This window comes from Hyaena hyaena, unplaced genomic scaffold, assembly GCF_003009895.1.
Source record: "Hyaena hyaena isolate Hyena2069 unplaced genomic scaffold, ASM300989v1 scaffold_333, whole genome shotgun sequence".
NCBI lineage: Eukaryota > Metazoa > Chordata > Mammalia > Carnivora > Hyaenidae > Hyaena > Hyaena hyaena.
Window position 1 is genome coordinate 106,915 of NW_024080963.1, and position 20,101 is coordinate 127,015.

At 38.2% G+C, this 20,101-nt stretch overlaps 1 protein-coding gene across 1 annotated transcript in view; it reads left to right on the forward strand.

The window, feature by feature from the left end:
* RNF150 (ring finger protein 150) overlaps window positions 1–20,101 on the forward strand; it is a gene marked incomplete at its 5' end in the record, with an annotated part of 97,821 nt that overhangs the window by 19,071 nt on the left and 58,649 nt on the right. Inside the window, 2 exons of the mRNA XM_039249159.1 lie at window positions 3,392–3,463; window positions 5,476–5,558. Coding sequence (XP_039105090.1) covers window positions 3,392–3,463; window positions 5,476–5,558 — 155 coding nt within the window. The remainder of the gene's footprint in view (window positions 1–3,391; window positions 3,464–5,475; window positions 5,559–20,101) is intronic.

A 20,101-nucleotide genomic window follows, 5' to 3' on the forward strand; every position in this document is an offset into this window, starting at 1 on the left:
ATTTTTTCCCTTGTAATCTCATCACACAAAATTATGCATAAGGGGCACCTGGGTGGCTCAGTCGGTTAAGCGCTGGACTTCTGCTCAGGTCATGATCTCGCGGTTCATGGTTTCGAGCCCCATATTGGGCTCTGTGCTGACAGCCTGGTGCCTGAAGCCTGCTTCAGATTCTGTGTCTCCCTCTTTCTCTTCCCGTTCCCCACTCATTTTCTCTCTCTCTCTCTCTCTCTCTCTCTCTCAAGAACAAATAAACATTAAAATTTTTTTTAAAAAAGAATTATGCATAGAAAACAGTATGCTCGGTATAGTACATAAAACCTCATTGCAGATCAACAACTGATTGTGATGCTCAGGAACGCTAACTCTGAAACCCAGTTAAACCAAATGTTATTCCCATCAAAAACAATTCCATCCTCTTCAATAGCAGACTTCTACTATGAAAAAATTGTACTCAGTTATGTTTTGAATTTCAACAATTTATGAAAAAGTTTTAAAGGAATTGCTTTAAATAAAATTGAGTTTTGAAAAAAATTCTGGTTCCTTTGAGTATAATCTGGGACTGTTGTTTGAAAATGATACTTGCCACTTAATTGGTCTGCTTAGCCTTTGAAAATAAAAAATAGTCGATGTGATCCTGTTGGGGCCAGATATTATGTAACACGCATTAGCACAATTGCAAAAATATCTGAGCTCCTGAATGAAAAACAATCAGCCTTTGTTTATTTGGGTCCAGATTTCTTATTCTAAATGTAATATCCTACAGGTTCGTTACACTCACTCCTAGTAACTAGTAGCCTTTTCTCAATTCCTTTCAATTCCCACTCCAGGCTTCTTCAGTGAAAAGCAGCTCTTGGTTGAGACTGACTGGTTTTGCCAAAGCCAGGATCACGACCTTCCTTACCCTGCCACGTATATTGCTTATAGTTTGTTCATTAATTTTCCTGTTAACCGGCTAAGTTTCACAGATGGTTTCTCATCCTTTAAAAAAACATTCTTGTAGTTTAAGATTTTAATTCACCCATCAAATATTTATGGAGTTTCCACTAGATTATAAGCTAGAAAGAGCAGGAATTTGTGTGTTTTTTAACTACTTTTTGAGATTTGTAATTTTTTAAAGTATTCCCTATCCCTGTAACAGGGCTCAAACTCACAACCCCAACATCAAGAGTCACATGACCTACGAACTGAGCCAGCCAGGTGCCTCCTTTCACTACCATTGTTTCCAAAACCCAGAGCTGTGCCTGGGACAAAATCATAATCCAGAATACATGTGGAATGATTGTCAATTATCAAAGGCAGTTTTATTCTAGGTTCTGGGACACGGTGGGAAGCAAAAATGAACAGTCTTGGCCTCAAGGAGTTTACATGAGAGAAATGTAACAGGGATGGGTCATAAAAGCAAATGTCACATTGCAAATGCTATGACAGTGTTATGAACCAAAGGGAACAGGTTCCATAAGGTATAGACGAGAAGGACCTTCTGTCTTGGAAGATATGGAGGAAGGGCTTCCCAAAGAGGTTGCCTGAGTTAAGATCAAAGGATTATAGATCAGAGACTTAGAGGAGGAAGAGAGGACAATTCCTTCGTGTTTAGTTTCATCTCAGTATTTTCCCCTTTCACTCAATGTGCCCCCCACCATGTTATTTATCATTATAAACTCTCCTTGTTTTTCCTGCTACCTTAGATTAGTAACTACTCTCAGACTTCTGCATAGATATCGAGTGTATGTAGGTCTCCTTTTAGGTAACAACTAAATTTACTTTTCTGTTAAAAATGCTGGTAATTATTTCAGAAACTAAGGACAAAACATAAAAGAGAAAATGAATCAACAAGGAGGACACCTCTCTTCGACTTATTTACTGCTGTGTGCTTGAGGAAGTACCATATTGATAAATACTCAATAGATTTTGGTTGGTTAGTTGCTTGGCTGGCTGGCTAAAGAGCTGGTTGACTGATTAGCTGGCTGGCCAGATGTTGGTTGGCTGTTAGCTGATTGGTAGGTTGGCTGGTTAGGTAGCTTGTTAGGTATTGGTTGGATGGCTGGTTGGCCAAATGTCAGTTGATTGGCAGGCTGTCTGATTGGTTAGCTGGCTGGCTGGTTGGGTGGATGTTGGTTGGTGGACCAATGGGCTGGTTTGTTGATTAGGTGGTTTAGTGAGTAATAAGAGTGGTAGTTTACCTTTGGTTTTAAAGTCAAACTTAATTCAAATTCTGACTGACCTTTCATTGACTATGATAAACAATTTACTCAAGCTCTGTAAGTCTCGGTTCTTTCCATAAAATACTATATTTTTCATAGGGTTATTGTAAGAGTGAAGGTGATATTACATGTAAAGCTTTAGTATGTTACCTAGAACATGTTAACTGTTCACTAATATATGTTCACAACTTTAAAGAAAAGAAAGAAGCTTGAGTGTTATTTCCAAAAAGAAAAAATATTAGTGAAAGCAAGTAATTATTCTTTTTAAATGTCTTATTTATTATAGTCCTTCAAATAATGTTTCACTGCTGCAAATACACATCTATTACTGGATAGTAGTACACATACCTAAGAAGGAGATGCTACATGTAGAAAACTCACATGCACACAAGCAAATCTGCTTGGCAGATTGAAACTTAATTCTCTCACCACCCACTCCCTCTCCTTCTCCCCTTCTTTCTCATTGCACTATCATTGCCTTATTGCAGGGCTTACTAGGATAGAACTTTCCCTAACAAAAAAAGAAAAAAGGAGTCATAATATATTATTTTCCATGAGTTATGGTGTTTGCTTTATATTATTTAAGCTGAACATGTATGTTTTATGCATTTTCCTATATGCATACCCACTCTTACACACAGAGGAGGTGAAGCTGGCATGTAAGAATGTGATGGAATAGGATAGTACAGATGAGATATACATCTAGGCTAGGTCTCTATAAGCAAAGAAAATTCCTTAAAATTCCAAATGGAAAGAAATACACAAACAATAAATCCAGATTGTGCAAAGGAGATGAAGTTTATTCCAGCTACTCCAGATCGGCTACCTCCTTGTCACAAATTAAATGTCTAGAGTGGCAAATTACTGAAGTTAAGTGTGTGTCTACTAGTCTGCACAACTGTAACCCATGCTGGAGTCCCTGTAGTGAAGGATTTTCCCATGTCACGTGCCACTTGGTTACCATTGCCCATGAAGAGGTTCTCTCAATGGCAGAGCTCTTTAATAGACCTCAGTTACCAGCACCAGTTTGCACAGAGAAGACTGCACCATCTCTCCCTTCCATTGTCATTAACACTCACGCCACCTGTGCATGATTTCAGAGATAGCTGCCCCGGTTTAGTAAATGCCACCAGAAACAAAGTCAAGAATTACAAATCTTTATTACTCACAAGCAGCTTTTGGTTTTTCAGCGCCGACTGGGAGATGCAGCAAAGAAAGCGATCAGCAAGCTCCAGGTCAGAACCATCAAGAAGGGTGACAAGGTAACATCCTCTTTTCTATTTGGTGAGGGGCTATGGAAAACGTTCCTGACTTTTCTGGCAGCCAGGGTAGAGGAGAGGGAAGGGTCGGAAAAGAGGAATACATGACAATAACTTCTAAGTCTGTTATTAAACCCATCTTTATTAAATATAATTTAAAGCAGTTTATAAAATACATTCAATAGAACAACAAAGTAGTTGGACAGAAAATACAAGAAATTGAAAAGTATGGGAAAAATAGATGGAGGTAGGATGAAACCTGTACACAAATATATTACCTGAAATGTGTAACAGAAATGGAGCCCAAATTTAGATTGGGACTTTCTAGCAGCCAGTATAAAGAAGGAAAAACTATTCAAGCCATATCTAATTACCTTATCCTGGTGTCCCACAAGGTAAAAACCAAGTGGTTGTTCCTGGTGTTCCAAAAAATCCTTGTCCATAAATCCTTGCAAGGAGGACAGTGTTATATGATGAGGGATGTCTTCCACTGATGTCTGCAGTGAATACAGAAATCATATTCAGTCCTTCTGAAATCTAACATCTAGAACCCGAAAGTCATTGCAGCAGCCCCTCTTGCTGTAGAATGATGACATAAAGCCAAGAGGAAAGCATATATGTTTTTAATTCACATATAAGTAACATACAGTGTTATATAGTAGTTTCAGATATGTGACATAATGACCCAACAATTCTATACATTTCTCAGTGCTCATCAAGATAAGTGTACTCCTAATCACCCTTATCTGTTTCACCCATCCGCTTACCCACTTCCCCACTGGCAACCACCAGTTTGTTCTCTGTATTTAAGAGTTTGGGTTTTGTTTGTTTGTTTCCTTTTTTTCTTTGTTCATTTATTTCTTAAATTTCATATATGAGTAAAATCATATAGTATTTGTCTTTCTCTGACTGACTTATTTCACTTACCACTATATTCTCTAGATCCATCCATGCTATCACAAATGGCAAAATTTCATTCTTTTTTCTGAGTACTATTCCATTGTGTGTGTATATATATATGTGTGTGATTGTGTGTGTGCACACCCATATATATGTGTGTGTATATGTGTGTGTGTATATATATATATATACATATATATATGGCACATCTTCTTTATCCACTCATCTGTCAATGGACACTTTGATTGCTTCCATATCCTGGCTATTATAAATAATGCTGTAATAACTATATCAAAAGCAGAAGCATATCTTGAAGAGGAACAATAAAACAGTCCAGTCCAGGCCCTAAAGGTCTCTCTTCTCCCCAGACAAAATTGTAGAGCAGTGGATTGCAGTACACATATTTGGGGCTCCTCAGGGCATTGTAAGGGATTCCCAGCTCTACATATATACCATGTATCGTCTCCAGTCTGAATAATTGATTTGTCTCACTGCATGCTGCTGTTTTTTGACTATATAAAGATGCTATTGAGCTTAATAAGATGAAATTTATTTAATTCATTACTAAATTTAAAGTATATTTTTTCATCACTTTTTCTCCTCAAACAGAACATAAAAGAGCAGGGACCACCACATAAGTAGTATAGGGTATTGAAAGAGATTTATATACTCGAATAAAAAGTTCAAACCATTATTCTAGAGTTGTAGACATAAGATTCCCAAGGACGCAATAGATTAAATATTGTTCAGACAGTTCTCCATAAACAGTATTTCTCATCCTTGAGATTTTGATGACACCTCTAATTATAATAAATAGCATTCTTAGTAATGGTATTTTTAAAACTTTCTTTCTCACAATTATAATAAATAGCATTATTAGTAACGATGCATTAAAAAACTGTTCCCTCACAAAAGCCCTTGCAGTGGAACCCAGAAACAAAAAGTAGAGGTTGGAAGAATGGAAACTGAGCCGATATACAGCCACTTATTGATTAAAAAAACGGCAGCTGGCCTGTTGAAAGCCTTGCTCCGGGCATGCTCTTCTTGCTTATTCGGGTATTTCCACACGAGCTGAAGCTACACAGGTAAGCTCATCTGTATTTTCTCTGCTGCAGGAAACAGAGCCCGATTTTGATAACTGTGCAGTGTGCATTGAAGGGTACAAGCCCAATGACGTCGTGCGGATCTTGCCCTGCCGGTGAGTCTCTGAGCTGCCTGCTTCCGAAGGGGGTGTGGGTGCGAAGTGTCTGCTGGCCTCGCTGGCACCGGCCTAGCCCACAGTCAGCCTGCCCAACTGTTTTCCAGGTTTAAGTATCAAACAACCGAAAAGCTTGTAATTTTTATGTGACCTTTCCCCTTGAAAACACTTTTTCTTGTGAAATAATTATTTTTCTGGTCTTCGTTGCACTGAAGGATGAGTACTCCTGTGCATTAGAGCCTCGTGATACAGAATTTGATGGTGTGGCTCCAAGTAGGAGTTTTCTATGACAACAAAACCGTGATATTTAGAATCAGTTCCCACTTTTACAAGTGCTGTTTTAATTTAACTAGTAAACTCTTAAAAATATGCTGGGAACACTCATGAAGGGATCAACAGCCAGAATATGGTCAGGAGTGCCTGGGAAGCCAAAGGCAAATTCCATTTCCCTTGTTGTGGTTTTTTCTTTTGTTTTGATCTTTGGTTTTACCAGCAGGAAGGATATGTGGCAGTCACCCCAAAACTTCCAGAATTTGGGAGGGGATGCCAACACGTCTAGTTGGAAGAACTCTCCAAGTGATTTCTTGTATAACCCTCATCCTTCTCCCTAATTGAAATTCACTGTTGAGGTATTTGAATTTTTTATATGGTTAAAATTAAATCAGTTTAACTACTTCAATAAAATCAAATACTTTAAAGTTGCATAAAAGCCATCTTTCTATAATTCCACATCTTTTTTAGTGTTGTTATTGCATCTGTGAAGTATCCTAGAAATAAGAAATTTTCCCTTGAGGAAATGTTCTTCACTTAGAAAGATTAGCTTTAATCTGTAATGTGATCAGGATTCTGACTATGAGTCCTATAATTCATGAAGTGGAAAACAAAGGGGTACATCCTGGCCAGCAGCAATGGTCTATCCTGACTTTAGCCTGCCATGCCCAATACAGATGCTTGATTAGGAACAAATTTTTTTCAAGATTCCTTAGTTTTGAAAAGAGCCATCAAGGGGCACCTGGGTGGCTCAGTTGGTTAAGCATCTGACTTCAGCTCAGGTCATGATCTCACAGTTCGAGCCCCACATCAGGCTCTGTGCTGACGGCTAGCTCAGAGCCTGGAGGCTGTTTCAGATTCTGTATCTCCCTGTCTCTCTGACCCTCCCCTGCTCATGCTGTTTCTCTTTTTCTTTCAGAAATAAATAAAACTTTTTTTTAATTTAAAAAAATGAAAGATTAGATTTAAAAATTCTTATGAGTATGTAAGTAACTAAAGTAGATAAAATACACAAAGATATAAATCAGCATCTTTAAGAACTATTTTTTATAAATACAAAAGAAATAAAATATGTCTGGAAAGGAATTAGCCTAATAATCCTAAAATGACAAAGAATGTCCAAAAAAGGACAGGATATGCAAATAAATGCAGAAACTCCCAAGGAGAGTGGCTTTCTCTTGAAATGCTTTTAGGCACATTGATTAATCCTCAGGAGAGGGCCTGGGGAAAGTGCCCTGTGCTGGCTGTGGCCAGAGCCTTCCCTGGGGCTTCACTTTCCTTGGGTGTGTAGATGCTTGACTGTCTCTATGACAAAATCATAAATTGGGACACATGAAGACTCAGTGGGTTTCTTCCTTTGAGGGACTATATCAATTCTCTCTTTAGACATTACACTTGGTATTTACTTGGTGACTTCTAGAAACACTGGCAAAGAATGGCAGGGGGCTTGTGAGCTACAGAGAGCCTCGCGGGGCAGCATCTTTTGTCTCTGCAATATTTTACTAAGGGTTTTATAAACCCTCATAGTTAGAAGCGAGGAACGTGCTTTGCTTCTGCTTGGAGCATGTTCAGTGCTCTATGAGGGTACTACTAATAAAAAATAACAAAGCAAATTTAAGTTAAATTGCAACTTTTTCTTGAGAATGTAAATGTAATGAAGAAAACCTGTTTTAAAAACTATATATAGCATTACTTGAGCTCTGTAATCCATATTGTATGAACTAACTTCGTCATTTAGAGCTCTGTCATGAGTGTATTCCATGTTACTACACAGAACTAACTAGAAGCTGCATAATATCCAAACCATAGATGTGCCACGATTCAATTTACCATGCCACTGTTGTGGAACATTTGGCTGATTTCAGTTCTTAATTATGACAAATTACATTGCTTTAGAAGTGTTTAGATTGTCATCATGTACTATTCCAGATCTATCTCTGACCGTATAATTTTGGAAATACTAACCAAAGAAATAGTGTTTTATTTATAAGAATAAATAAATAAAACTTTAGGAACTCCAGTTATATTTATACTAGCCCTTGCCCTAGGCCAGTTCAGTTTGGCCTGAAACTCTTTATTTTTACATTATTATTTGGTTCTCAGCTCATTCCTTGATTCTTTCTGCTTCGAGCTTCCTAGTGTCCATCTGCTTTTATTTCCTTATTGTGGGCCCTACTTTAAATAACAAAATACATTGAGACTTACCAGGCACAGGTTGGAGTTATTTGTTGTTTGATCTTAGATGAGCCATATATATTTAATCTTTGAAGAGCTCATCCATTTTTTCCTTGCTGACTTTAAAATCAAGATATTTTGATGCCTGTTGCTTGTTTCTGCCAGACAGTCTGCACTAATGGATGTTATCAAACAAATGCACTGGCATTTGCTTTTTGCTACATAATTTCCTCTGGGGTATGATTAAGCCCTAGCTCCTATGAACTTTATAGACTCTCTTTCTCATTATTTCCAGGCTGACTCACTCACAGAATTTTTTGCATCCCCTCAGAGTATAAACAGTTTTAAAAAAATGATCCAGATTTTGTCTTCCTTCTTTTATACTCTTTTCTGTGGCCTCCTAGCCTGACACGCCGGGTCCATCACTTCTCTATTATGGTCACTTAGGGTATCTTTCCAAATCACTCCAGGATATTCTCGTACCATGATTTTTTTCAGAGTCATTCTCTTATTTGTGTCTTTTGGATACCCTTGCACAAATTAGAATGAATTAATAAGTGATCTCCCTTCTTTATTTGCAGTCATGGCAAGTCCTGAAGTTAAGTCATGCACACATGCACTCACCATTTTCCCCCCCCCAGAGGGCTTTCCCCAGCACACCCGCAGAGGAGGCTGCCTCCCCCGCCCACCCCGCCCCGCCCCGTGGGGTGAGCCAGGCAAACACATCAGGGTCAGACAGGTCCAACTGTTATGGTTTGGGTTTGATCCTAATACACCACTAGGGTATTTTCCAAAGAACTTTGGTTTTGCGTAAGGCATATATATACTGAAATCTACATTATAGTGTACTTTAGGGGTGGTTTTGGCGAGTCAGGTTCTTACTTGTGATTATGATTTTTAGCTACAGAAGATATTTTATTGAAGCATTTAATTGAAATGCTATTGTCTTCTCTTGTCCAGAGAATAAGTTGTGCTCTCAGATTCTTCCGTGGCTTTTATCCTATGGTGTTCCTACTTTTTTTTTTTTTTTTTATTTCTAGGAGGGAGAGAGAGAGACAGCGTGAGCAGGGGAGGGTCAGAGAGAGAGGGAAATACAGACTCTGAAATAGGCTCCAGGCTCTGAGCTGACAGTCAGCACAGAGCCCGACGTAGGGCTCGAACCCACGAACCGCGAGGTCATGACCTAAGCGAAAGTTGGACGCTTAACCGACTAAGCCACCCAGGTGCCCCAAGGTGTTCCTACTTTTCTTCAGTAGTTATCCATTTCAGTCTATTTAGCTACCCAGTTTCACACAAACCCAGTTTCACACTCCTACTCAAAAAGAATCCGACCTCCTTGGGCAGGGCAATAATCTGCAAAAAAAAAAAAAAAAAAAAAAGTCAATGTATGAATCCTTTCTCTAGGTGCCTGTAAAATTCTTTTCCTTTCCCTGATGGATCCCTACAGCATTATTGTTAATTTCGGAGGATATTAGTTTCTACTACTGAATTTGGCTTTGGGAACTCTTCTATGATGTAGAAGAGTTTCTAAAGGTCCTAAATTCTTCATCCGAAACAACAGACATTTATTTTGTAGCAACAGTGTGCCGGGAATGGTGTGAAGTAACAGAGTTGAAGACTCTGGCATGATCTCTGCCCTAAAGGAAATCAGTCTAGTGTGGAGGAAAGAGATAGGAATTGAAATAAGCAATCACAATTCAGAGTGATGGGTACAACAATAGCAAAATGGATTTTAAAAAGTTGGAGGAAGCAATGCTAGGCACCAGAAAGGCTCCACAGCCTTTGAAGCATCTCTGCATCTCTGAAGATGTGTACATCTTCACATTTTCTAACAATGGTTTGCCTTGCCTATTACATCTTCATTATAGTGAATTGGTATAATGGATAAATATTTAATTATCTACCCAACTCCCGCATTCAGTAACAGCAGCTAATATTTTTATATATCTCCTTGCTTTTATTTGCTATGCCTATATTTTTAAGTTTGAGACATTACTGTCAACATCGTTTATCATCCTGCTCATTTCACTTAATATTCTAATATGTTAGAAATGGTTCTAGATTCTCAGGGGCTCATTTTGACTTTTCTTTGGCCTCTAACTCTGTAGGCAGAAGCTGATCAAAGTCTAAATTAAATAAACCAACCACAGCCCTTGGTACGTTGGTGCTTATTTAGAACCTGGAGAATCCAGATCCTTTCACAAGCCAGTTAGAATTTTCTCCTGAGGTTAAACAGGAAGGTGTCCTGACTCCCTTTAGCTTATTTCTTAATAATTTTTTGATGAGCTGTTCACATCTCACCATCCCACCCCACTTCAAGAAAAGAGACAAAAGCAGTCTCTTTCATATACAGATGATATCGGTGGGTTATGTAGAAGTGGCCCATAGAGGCAGCAAGCCCTGTGGCTTCCTGTTGTCATAGTTGGGTTACAGATAAAATCCTCTCAAACTAAATTATCATCTTTGGTAGATATGCCCCCACTTTTACCTTGCTCATAAACAGAGTTCCCAACAAATTCCCTCATATAGTCACATTCTGTAAACAGTGTTTCTTGGAGGACACCGTAGGAGGCAGTCACTACTACCTGTACTTCTACTGAGGTCTTTGATTTTTATGTTTTAGAGCAGGGGGTAGTGGTTGGATAAAGAAAGCAACTTAGTTGTAACACCAATCCCAAAATAGTTTGGTTGGGAAGTGTTGCACTTATATTCTTTAGTGTTGAAGCTCCAAGCCAGCTTCCTGTGTTTGAACGGGAGCAGTGGGCAGGGCTGCCCTGAGCATCCCCTGAGTCAAGGTCACTGAGTGGCCTGCGGGTCCATGGACGGTCCGGGCTCCTCGTTCTTCATAACAGAATGTCATTTTTGTCCTGAGCAGGGTTACCTCTTACATCAGATAATTCTGGAATGGGTGGGGGAACAAAATATACATAACATAAAGTTGACCTTTCTAACTGTTTTTAAGTTTATAACTCAGTGGGATTAAGTACATTCACATTGTTGTATGACCGCCACTACTGTCCTTTTCCAGAACTTCATTTTCTCAAAAGAAAACTCCGTAACCATTAAACATTAACTCCCCATTCCCCTGGTCTGGAGGTGTGTGTGTGCGTGTGTGTGTATGTGTGTGTGTGTTGTATTATTAATTTAGCCTCAACTTTTATTAGAAAGAAAACGTCAATAACGAAACCTAGATTTTGATATAAGCATCTAATTTCATTTATTTATTTATTTATTTTTCCTTAAATAGTTTATTGTCAAGTTGGTTTCCATATAACACCCAGTGCTCATCCCAACAAGTGCCATCCCCCATGCCCATCACCCCCCTTCCCCTCTCTCCCAGCCCCATCAGCCTTCAGTTTGTTCTCAGCATTCAAGAGTCTCTCATGGTTTGCCTCCCTCCCTCTCCCCAACTATTTTTCCCCTTCTTCTCCCCCATGGTCCTCCGTTAAGATCCTCCTAATGAACCTATATGTGCAAACATATGGTATCTGTCCTTCTCTGCCTGACTTATTTCGCTCAGCATAACACCCTCAAGGTCCATCCATGTTGCTACACATGGCCAGATTTCATTCTTTCTCATTGCCATGTAGTATTCCATCGTATAGATAAACCACATCTTCTTGATCCATTCGTCCGTTGATGGACACTTAGGCTCTTTCCATGTTTTGGCTATTGATGAGAGTGCTGCTATGAACATTGGGGTACATGTGTCTCTATGCATCAGCACTCCTGTATCCCTTGGGTAAATTCCTAGCCGTGCTATTGCTGGTTCAAAGAGGAATTCTATTGTTAATTTTTTTGAGGAACCTCCACACTGTTTTCCAGGGGGGCTACACCAGTTTACATTCCCACCAACAGTGTAGGAGGGTGCCCGTTTCTCCACATCCTCACCAGCATCTAGAGTCTCCTGATTTGTTCATTTTAGCCACTCTGACAAGTGTGAGGTGGTATCTCAGTGTGTTTTGATTTGTATTTCCCTGATGAGGAGGGATGCTGAGCATCAATTCATGTGTCTGTTGGCCATCTGGATGTCCTCTTTGGAGAAGTGTCTGTCCATGTCTTCTGCTCATTTCTTCACTGAATTATTTGTTTTTCAGGTGTGGAGTTTGGTGAGTTCCTTATAAATTTTGGATACTAGCCCTTTATACAATATGTCATTTGCAACTATCTTTTCCTATTCTGTCAGTTGTCTATTAGTTTTATTGATTTTTTCCTTTGCTGTGCAGAAGCTTTTTATCTTGATGAGGTCCCAATAGTTCATTTTTGCTCTTGATTCCCTTGCCTTTGGGGATATGTCAAGTAAGAAATTGCTGCGGTTGAGGTCAAGGAGGTTGTTTCCTGCTTTCTCTTCTAGGGTTTTGATGGTTTCCTGTCACACACTCAGGTCCTTTATCCATTTTGAGTTTATTTTTGTGTATGGTGTGAGAAAATGCAACCCCAATCAAAATTGCATCAGCATTCTTCTCAAAACTAGAACAAACTATCCTAAAATTTGTATGGAACCACAAAAGACCCCAAATAGCCAAAGTAATATTGAAGAAGAAAACCAACATGGGAGGCATCACAATCCCAGACTTTATCCTCTACTACAAAGCTGTCATCATCAAGACAGTATGGTATTGGCTCAAAAACAGACACATAGACCAATGGAATAGAATAGAAAACTCAGAAGTGGACCCACAAATGTATGGCCAACTAATCTTTGACAAAGTGGGAAAGAGTATCCAATGGAAAAAAGACAGCCTCTTTAACAGATGGTGCTGGGAGAACTGGACAGCAACACGCAGAAGAATGAATCTAATTTCATCTAAAGTTGACCCACTAAAAATTGGTTTTTACACATTCACTTTAAAATGTAACAAAGAATGATAATTATTATCACGATTGTCACCATTCTAATTCTTGTTACTATTACTATAAACCTAATATGAATTACCGTTATTATGATTAGGACTACAGGTGCCGTTACTGTTCCTAACACCATCACCACCATCCATTCTTTCCTGGCTTTCTGAAGTGGCTTTCTCACCAATCCTCCCGCTTCGACTCCTGCCCCTGAATTATTCATTCTGATGAGTCTATTTTTAATTATCCAGCTAGATTAGCTAGACTCTAGGTACTTTTTTAGCAAGTACAACTTTAAACTCATTAGGTGTATCAAAAGTGTGATTTTTAAAAAGGCTATTCTTTGGGAAGAGTTATTGAAATACAGGTGAGCTCTTCTGTTTCCCTGAAATGTACATCTGTATCTGGGTTCACAGAAAACCAGAAATCCTGCTCTGTGACATAGTCGCTCCTTCCAGAAGAACGGAATTGGCTGGTGCCATGACCAGCACTTTTATCAGGGATTGCTGTTAGAAGCAATCTTCAGAACCTTGCCATTGTGCCTCTTGTTAGGATTTTATTCTGTGACTTCTTTTTTTTTTTTTTTTTTTTTTTTTTTTTTTTTTTTTTTTTTTTTTTTTTTTTTTTTTTTTTTTTTTTTTTAAATTTTTTTTTTTAATGTTTTATTTATTTTTAGGAGAGAGAGAGACAGCGTGAGCAGGGGAGGGTCAGAGAGAGAGGGAGTCACAGGCTGAAACAGGCTCCAGGCTCTGAGCTGGCAGTCAGCACAGAGCCCGACGCGGGGCTCGAACCCACGAACTGCGAGATCATGACCTAAGCGAAAGTCGGACGCGTAACCGACTAAGCCACCCAGGCGCCCCTATTCTGTGACTTCTTCACAGGACTTTGCCAAAGCAGTTCATGTACAGAATCACCACACTTCTTCCAAGCAAGGGAATGTTTTTTATATTGTGGGTAATGAATGATGATACCATCCTGATTTTCTGTTTGTCAGTAGACCGCTAAGAGCCAAATTTGTGGCCCATGCATAGCCAAAAGGGATTAATTTAAGCTTTATCTTTGACTATTTTATGTCTCTACTCTTGTTTTAATTTCTTCTTTTAAATTTATGGCACCTTTTGAATATCTGCATCTCCTAAGTCACCTTAAGTCGTTTCTAGGATAAACATTTTCCATGTTTGTAAAACTGTATCACCATCATTTTCAATTAATAGATGGTATCTCATATGTTATCATTTATCTGACTGTTTTGGGACGTTTAAGCTGTCCCCCTACATGTACACATTTTTTGCTATAATAAATAACACTGTTATAAATAGTATGTGTGTAGACCTTAGTTGATATTCCCGATTATTTCCTTGTTTCTGAGGTTATGAATTCAAATTACCTAATTGTTTTCCACGGAGCTTTACTGAAGGAGTTTTCCAGTCAGAGATAAGAATGTCTCAAGCGAAGGTAACTGATGGTAACCTGTAATTGACAGATTATATATAGTGCAGGAGTCGGGGATAATGGTGGAGAGCTGGACAGGCCCTGATCATTTGGACCTGAATGCCAATCTGGATTATAGCCAGGAGCTGAAGGGCTTCCTGGGTTCAGCTTTTGCTGTTTACATGGCATGCTGGCACCATGTGGAATATAGCTCAGAGGGATCTGACAGGAGTCTGGGAACCAGTTAATAGACTATTGCAAATCAAGGTAGAAAATGCTGGAGGCCCGAACTGGAGTGTCGGCACTGGGGATGTAGAGAGATGGATCTAGTCAGGAGAGATTCAGGAAGTAAACCCAACATGTGACAGCATTTGCAACAGTTGAAAATGGCCACCCATACCAGCTGGTGATGGGTAGATACATCTGTATTTGTTTATATTTAAAACATGCACATATCTTTGCATTCTGATTCTGAATAATAGAAAGAAGTCATGCAGGTAGCACACTGTTGCTCAAAAACCATACCAGAAGAGACAGATTTCAGGCACTGAAACAGATTTTATCACAAAACAAACAAACACCTTGAGAACCAGCTTTGGCTCATCTAGGTAAAGTTCCATTTTGGAAAGATGATTGTTGAATTCTGGGTGGTAAAATATGCCACACTTCCTCTTCTTTCCATTTTAGGAATGAGACTACTTGGGGACATAGAATATATCATTCTTCCATTTTTCTTTGAAACTTAAGTCTACATTTTTACAAAGATCAGAACATGAGTAACAGCACTTCTTTTGAAAGAAATGAAATGGAGATTTAAACACAATAAGATGTCAAACTATAAATCAAAAACCGGATAAATGGTTACTGTTAGAGTATGGAACAAATTTATAGTGAAGGACAAATGAAGCTTATATTTGCAAATTGATATCCTAACTTACAAAGGAATTTCTGGTGACATTTCAGTATCTAAGTCAGATAGATCCTAAAAGGGTGAGGCTTGGAGATTTGGAAAAGGAATGCTATTGAGGGTGGTTGAAAAGTCAAAGCTGACGTTTGTTTTACTAGTTTTGATGAGTTCTTTGAAAGACCTGTTACATATGTCTACAATTGACAAGATGATCCTACATCAACTCTGTCCATCTAACCAATCAAACAGCCAGCTGCTTTCCTTTCTCAGCTCGTGTAACTGACATATTTTTAACATGGACCTAATTATTGACTCCTCAAACACTATAATCCACTAACTCCTGTGCCCTAGGACAGGTGACATTTTCTTCTGCCAGAGAAGCAGCTCTGGGAGACATCTAGTATAAAGTACATGGCTAACAGTAGAGGGATCCGTTTGTAAAGCTGTCTGGAAAAGCATGTATCCTAAGGCTTAGAGAATGACTTGCCTGGCAAGGTCCAGTCTCCTTAAAATCAAATTAGTGAGATGCACTGAGCTAATGGAGGTATAAGCACAGTGCCTACACCAAAGTGCCTACTAACAGTGGCTCCCATCCAGTGGGAAACTGTTCACTATGTCTCGGAGAATATCCTTGTTTTCACTGGATGCTTCCAACCAAATCTACCTGGGCAGTTCATAGCCTCCCCTGCCTCTCCTGAAACTCTGATGTGAGATCCAGGTCGTGGATGACAACCCAGGGCAATACCACAGTTCAACCCCGATAATCATTGATGAACTTGTCTTCTTAGGGGGCACAGGGTCTCTCATTCACTCTCCCTGCAAGACTTTACATGATCATAATAAACAGCATAACATAAAAAATAGTTCTAATCGCCTATAAAAAATGAACATCATTTTAATATTTGAAAACTTAAAAAATCACAATCAAGTTTTACCAAAAGCACTAAAAATAGATAACTAGTTCCCTTAAGGTTTTTAACCCCAGGGTCCAGTCTGATTTTAAGATGAGTCAGATGAACTGAATGTCTGTGTGGACAGAAAATTCCAAACTGTTTATGAGTAAAAAAAAAAAAAAAATTATAAAACTCTGTAATGTGATCAGGATTCTGACTATGAGTCCTATAATTCATGAAGTGGAAAACAAAGGGGTATGTCCTGGCCAGCAGCAATGGTCTGTCCTGACTTTAGCCTGCCATGCCCAATACATATGCTTGCTTAGGAACAGATTTTTTTTTCAAGATTCCTTAGTTTTGAAAAGAGCCATGAAGGGGGGCCTGGGTGGCTCAGTTGATTAAGCGTCTGACTTCAGCTCAGGTCATGATCTCACAGTTCATGGGTTCGAGCCCCACATCAGGCTCTGTGCTGACAGCTAGCTCAGAGCCTGGAGCCTATTTCAGATTCTGTATCTCCCTCTGACCCTCCCCTGCTCACATTGTCTTTTTCGCTCTCTCAGAAATAAGTAAAAACATAAAATAATTTTTTTTAAGAATGAGAAGAGCCATGAATGTTGGCTGATTTTCATGAGGATTGACTTATTCTTTCATGCCCATGTTATGCAAATTAGATATTAGTCATAATTTTCACAGCTATTTCTTTATACGTGTGATTTTAAAAATAACTTCAAGGTTTTATTGCTAATTGTGGGAAATTTTGAAAGTAGAGAAAAGTATAAAGAAGTAAACAAAAATAATCTCGCCACCCAGAAATAATCATTATTAATATTAGTATTAAATTTTCTAATGTATATATATATATATATATAAACATCACTTGTATATTGGTAAACATTGTAGAGTCATGCCATTAATATAATATTTCTTCTATTTTCTTATTTGACATTAAAAAGTAGGCATTGGGTGCAGGGGATAGGCTGAATGGGTGATGGGCATTAGGAGGGCACTTGATGGAATGAGCACTGAGTATTATATGTAAGTGATGAATCACTAAATTCTACTCCTGAAAATAAATAAATAAGTGAGCATTTTCCTATAACTTTAGAAATTATTTTAAAATACTTTAGTGATTGCATTATGTAGTCCATGGTTGGAGTTTACTTAACTATCCCCTATCGTTCAACAAGTAAATTGCTTTCAGTTTTCATCGTTATGAAATCATCACCATTTAAATTGTTTATATATTTTTTCTGTATTTATCACTTAGGATACATTCCTAAAAGTGAATTCTGAGTCCAAAGTGATTTTGAAGGATCTTGATAAGTTTTGTCCAACTGCTCTTCTACAAGGTGGTAACAATTTACTCCCCACAAGTAGATATGAGCGTGCGTATGTTACCATACCTTTGGAACCATGAAGTCGAATGATTTAAGCATCTTTCTCAACTGATAGCCAAATATAAAAATAGTGCTTAGTTTTAGTTCCCATGTCTTTGATTTCTCTGAGATGTTACTATTACCTACCACAGTACTTCGCACTTTGTCCACTATTGTTAACTAAACCCATAAATTATATATAATATAAATTGTCATTGACTATAAGATGCTTCCTAATATCAGAGATGTTTAAATGTGGAGGAGGAAATGGTATGGCCTAGAATTGGCAAAATGCGATATTAACTATTTTTAATATTTGTTTTCATACTTTTAGCACATAGTATCTTTCTTCATTTAAGTCTTTTTATTCTGTTTTTTTACAATCCTTTTTGATTAACAAAAAAGTACACTATAAAATTTATGAATTTTTATCTTGTCGCTGATCTATTTAATGCTTCCCTATCAAGAAGTAAGAAAACTGATCAATTAATTAGTTATTTTTCAAATTATCTGAAATTTATGTTGGTATAAAGCATCTCACTCAAGAAAACTATTATTTACAAAACTCATTTTTTCAGGAATATAAATTTATATACTCGGCCAAACTAAAAGTTATATAGTGTGGCAGGAGTTTAAAATGGCACAGTTGCTTTGGAAAGGTGTTTGACAGTCTCTAGGAAAGTTAAATGCATACTACCCTTTAATCTAGCAATTGTACTCTTGGCTATATCTCCAAGAGAATGAATGCATACATTCACAGAAAGACTTTTACAAGAATGGTCGGTCATAACATGCTTATTCATAATGGGCAAAAAATGAAAACAACTAGCAACAGGAAAATCTATAGATTAATTTGGTATGTACATGCAATGGAATATTACTCAGCAATAAAAAGAAACAAGCTGTTGATATATATCAAAGCAGAGATAAATCTGAAAACCTCATGTTGAGCAAAAGAAGCCAGGCAAAAACAAATATATACCTTATGATTCCATTTATATGAAATTCAGTCACAGGCAAAGCTAACCTGTGGTGACAGAAATCATAATGGTGGATTCATGGTAAGGAGTGGGTATTGACCTGTAAGTTGAGGAGAGAAGTCTGGGGTGTTGGAAACAGTGTATATCTTTATCTGGGTATTTGTACATAAACATATACATACTCAGTAACCCATCAAGCTTCCTTAAGATCTATACCTTTAGGGGCACCTGGGTGGTTCAGTCAGTTAAGTGTCTGATTCTTGGTTTCAGCTCAGGTAATAATATCACAGTTCGTGAGTTTGAGTCCCTCATCGGGCTCTGTGCTGACAGTGTGGAGCCTGCTTGGGATTCTCTCCCCCTCTCTCTCTGCCCCTCCCGCACTCATTCTCTCTGTCTCTCAAAAAATAAATTAAAAAAAATTAAAAATCTACACCCTCATTTAAAATAATGGAAAAACTATAAGTTTTTGGTAATTTAAGTACCAAAGAAGCTACATTGTGGACTTTTTAAAAAATGTAGTTCATTTTGTACATTAGTCAAAATTAAAATCTAAATGTCAACTTTGTTGACAGTGTTTTCTAACAACTTTTTCTTTGATTCTTTCAGGTCTGTATGTATGCACTGCCAAAAATTAGTTTTCACTTAATCTAAGGGATTAAAGGAAGGAAACATGAAAGGAAATGGCAATGCTGATAAATGATGTCTGATGAGTTTTTTTCTGTGGTATTTTCAACAGAGCAAATGCTGCCTTAGGAAACAAGTCTTGAACTGTAATAACCTTGTTAAACATGGCATTCTGACTTCAAATGTCCTGATCCCCAGTTATATTAATCAACTGGACACACAGGATGAATGCCAACCAGCTTTGCTGCCCCAGCCAAATGATATAATTAGACCAGGGTCAAGTTTTAATCACAGAACTTCCCTCTACCAGAACTCAAAGAAATCAGACACCTATAAAATGAGGGTCTGCAATTCCCTTGTAACTTGCATTCCTAAAGGATCAATTTCTTCCATTGTAGCTAAGAAAGAAATTGAGTTTAGTACCTAGAGGATCTGATACCATTCCTTAATATTTAAAGTTTTGTTGGTTTTTCTTTAATGTTATCTAAACCTGGTGTTATGGACAACTAGATGAAATTAAGTAGCTGTTCACTATAATACTTGTCATTATAATACTTGAACGTTGTAATGCACTCTACTGTTACATATAATGTCTAATTTGTATAGACATTATATGTAACAGCCTATAATAAAGGTAGAGCAGGTACCATTAATGCTCCTTTATTTTACTAAAAGAAACCTGTTAACTCAAGAGAGGCTGGTCAGAGCCCAAAGCAAAGCCAGGTTCTCTAACTTCTCAGTCTGGATTCTTTTCCCTGTAAAACTGGATTTGACACTTTTGCCCCACCCTCCTCTCCCCTCCTACCCCATCCCTCCCCACCCCCCACCCCCACGACCAAGGATGCTCTTTTGAATGCTCAGCTCTGAGAATACGGTTTGATGAAGTCTGTCCCCAGAAACCCCCATCTCACTCTAGGCCAAATGTCTGAGCATCCCAAAGAAACCAAATCCAATGTAGGCTAGCTTTCAGGATTTTATTTTCTCCATAGTGATTCCAAGCTTAGTTTTGTGGCCCTGAAAACAGGCCATCTTTGTTCATAGG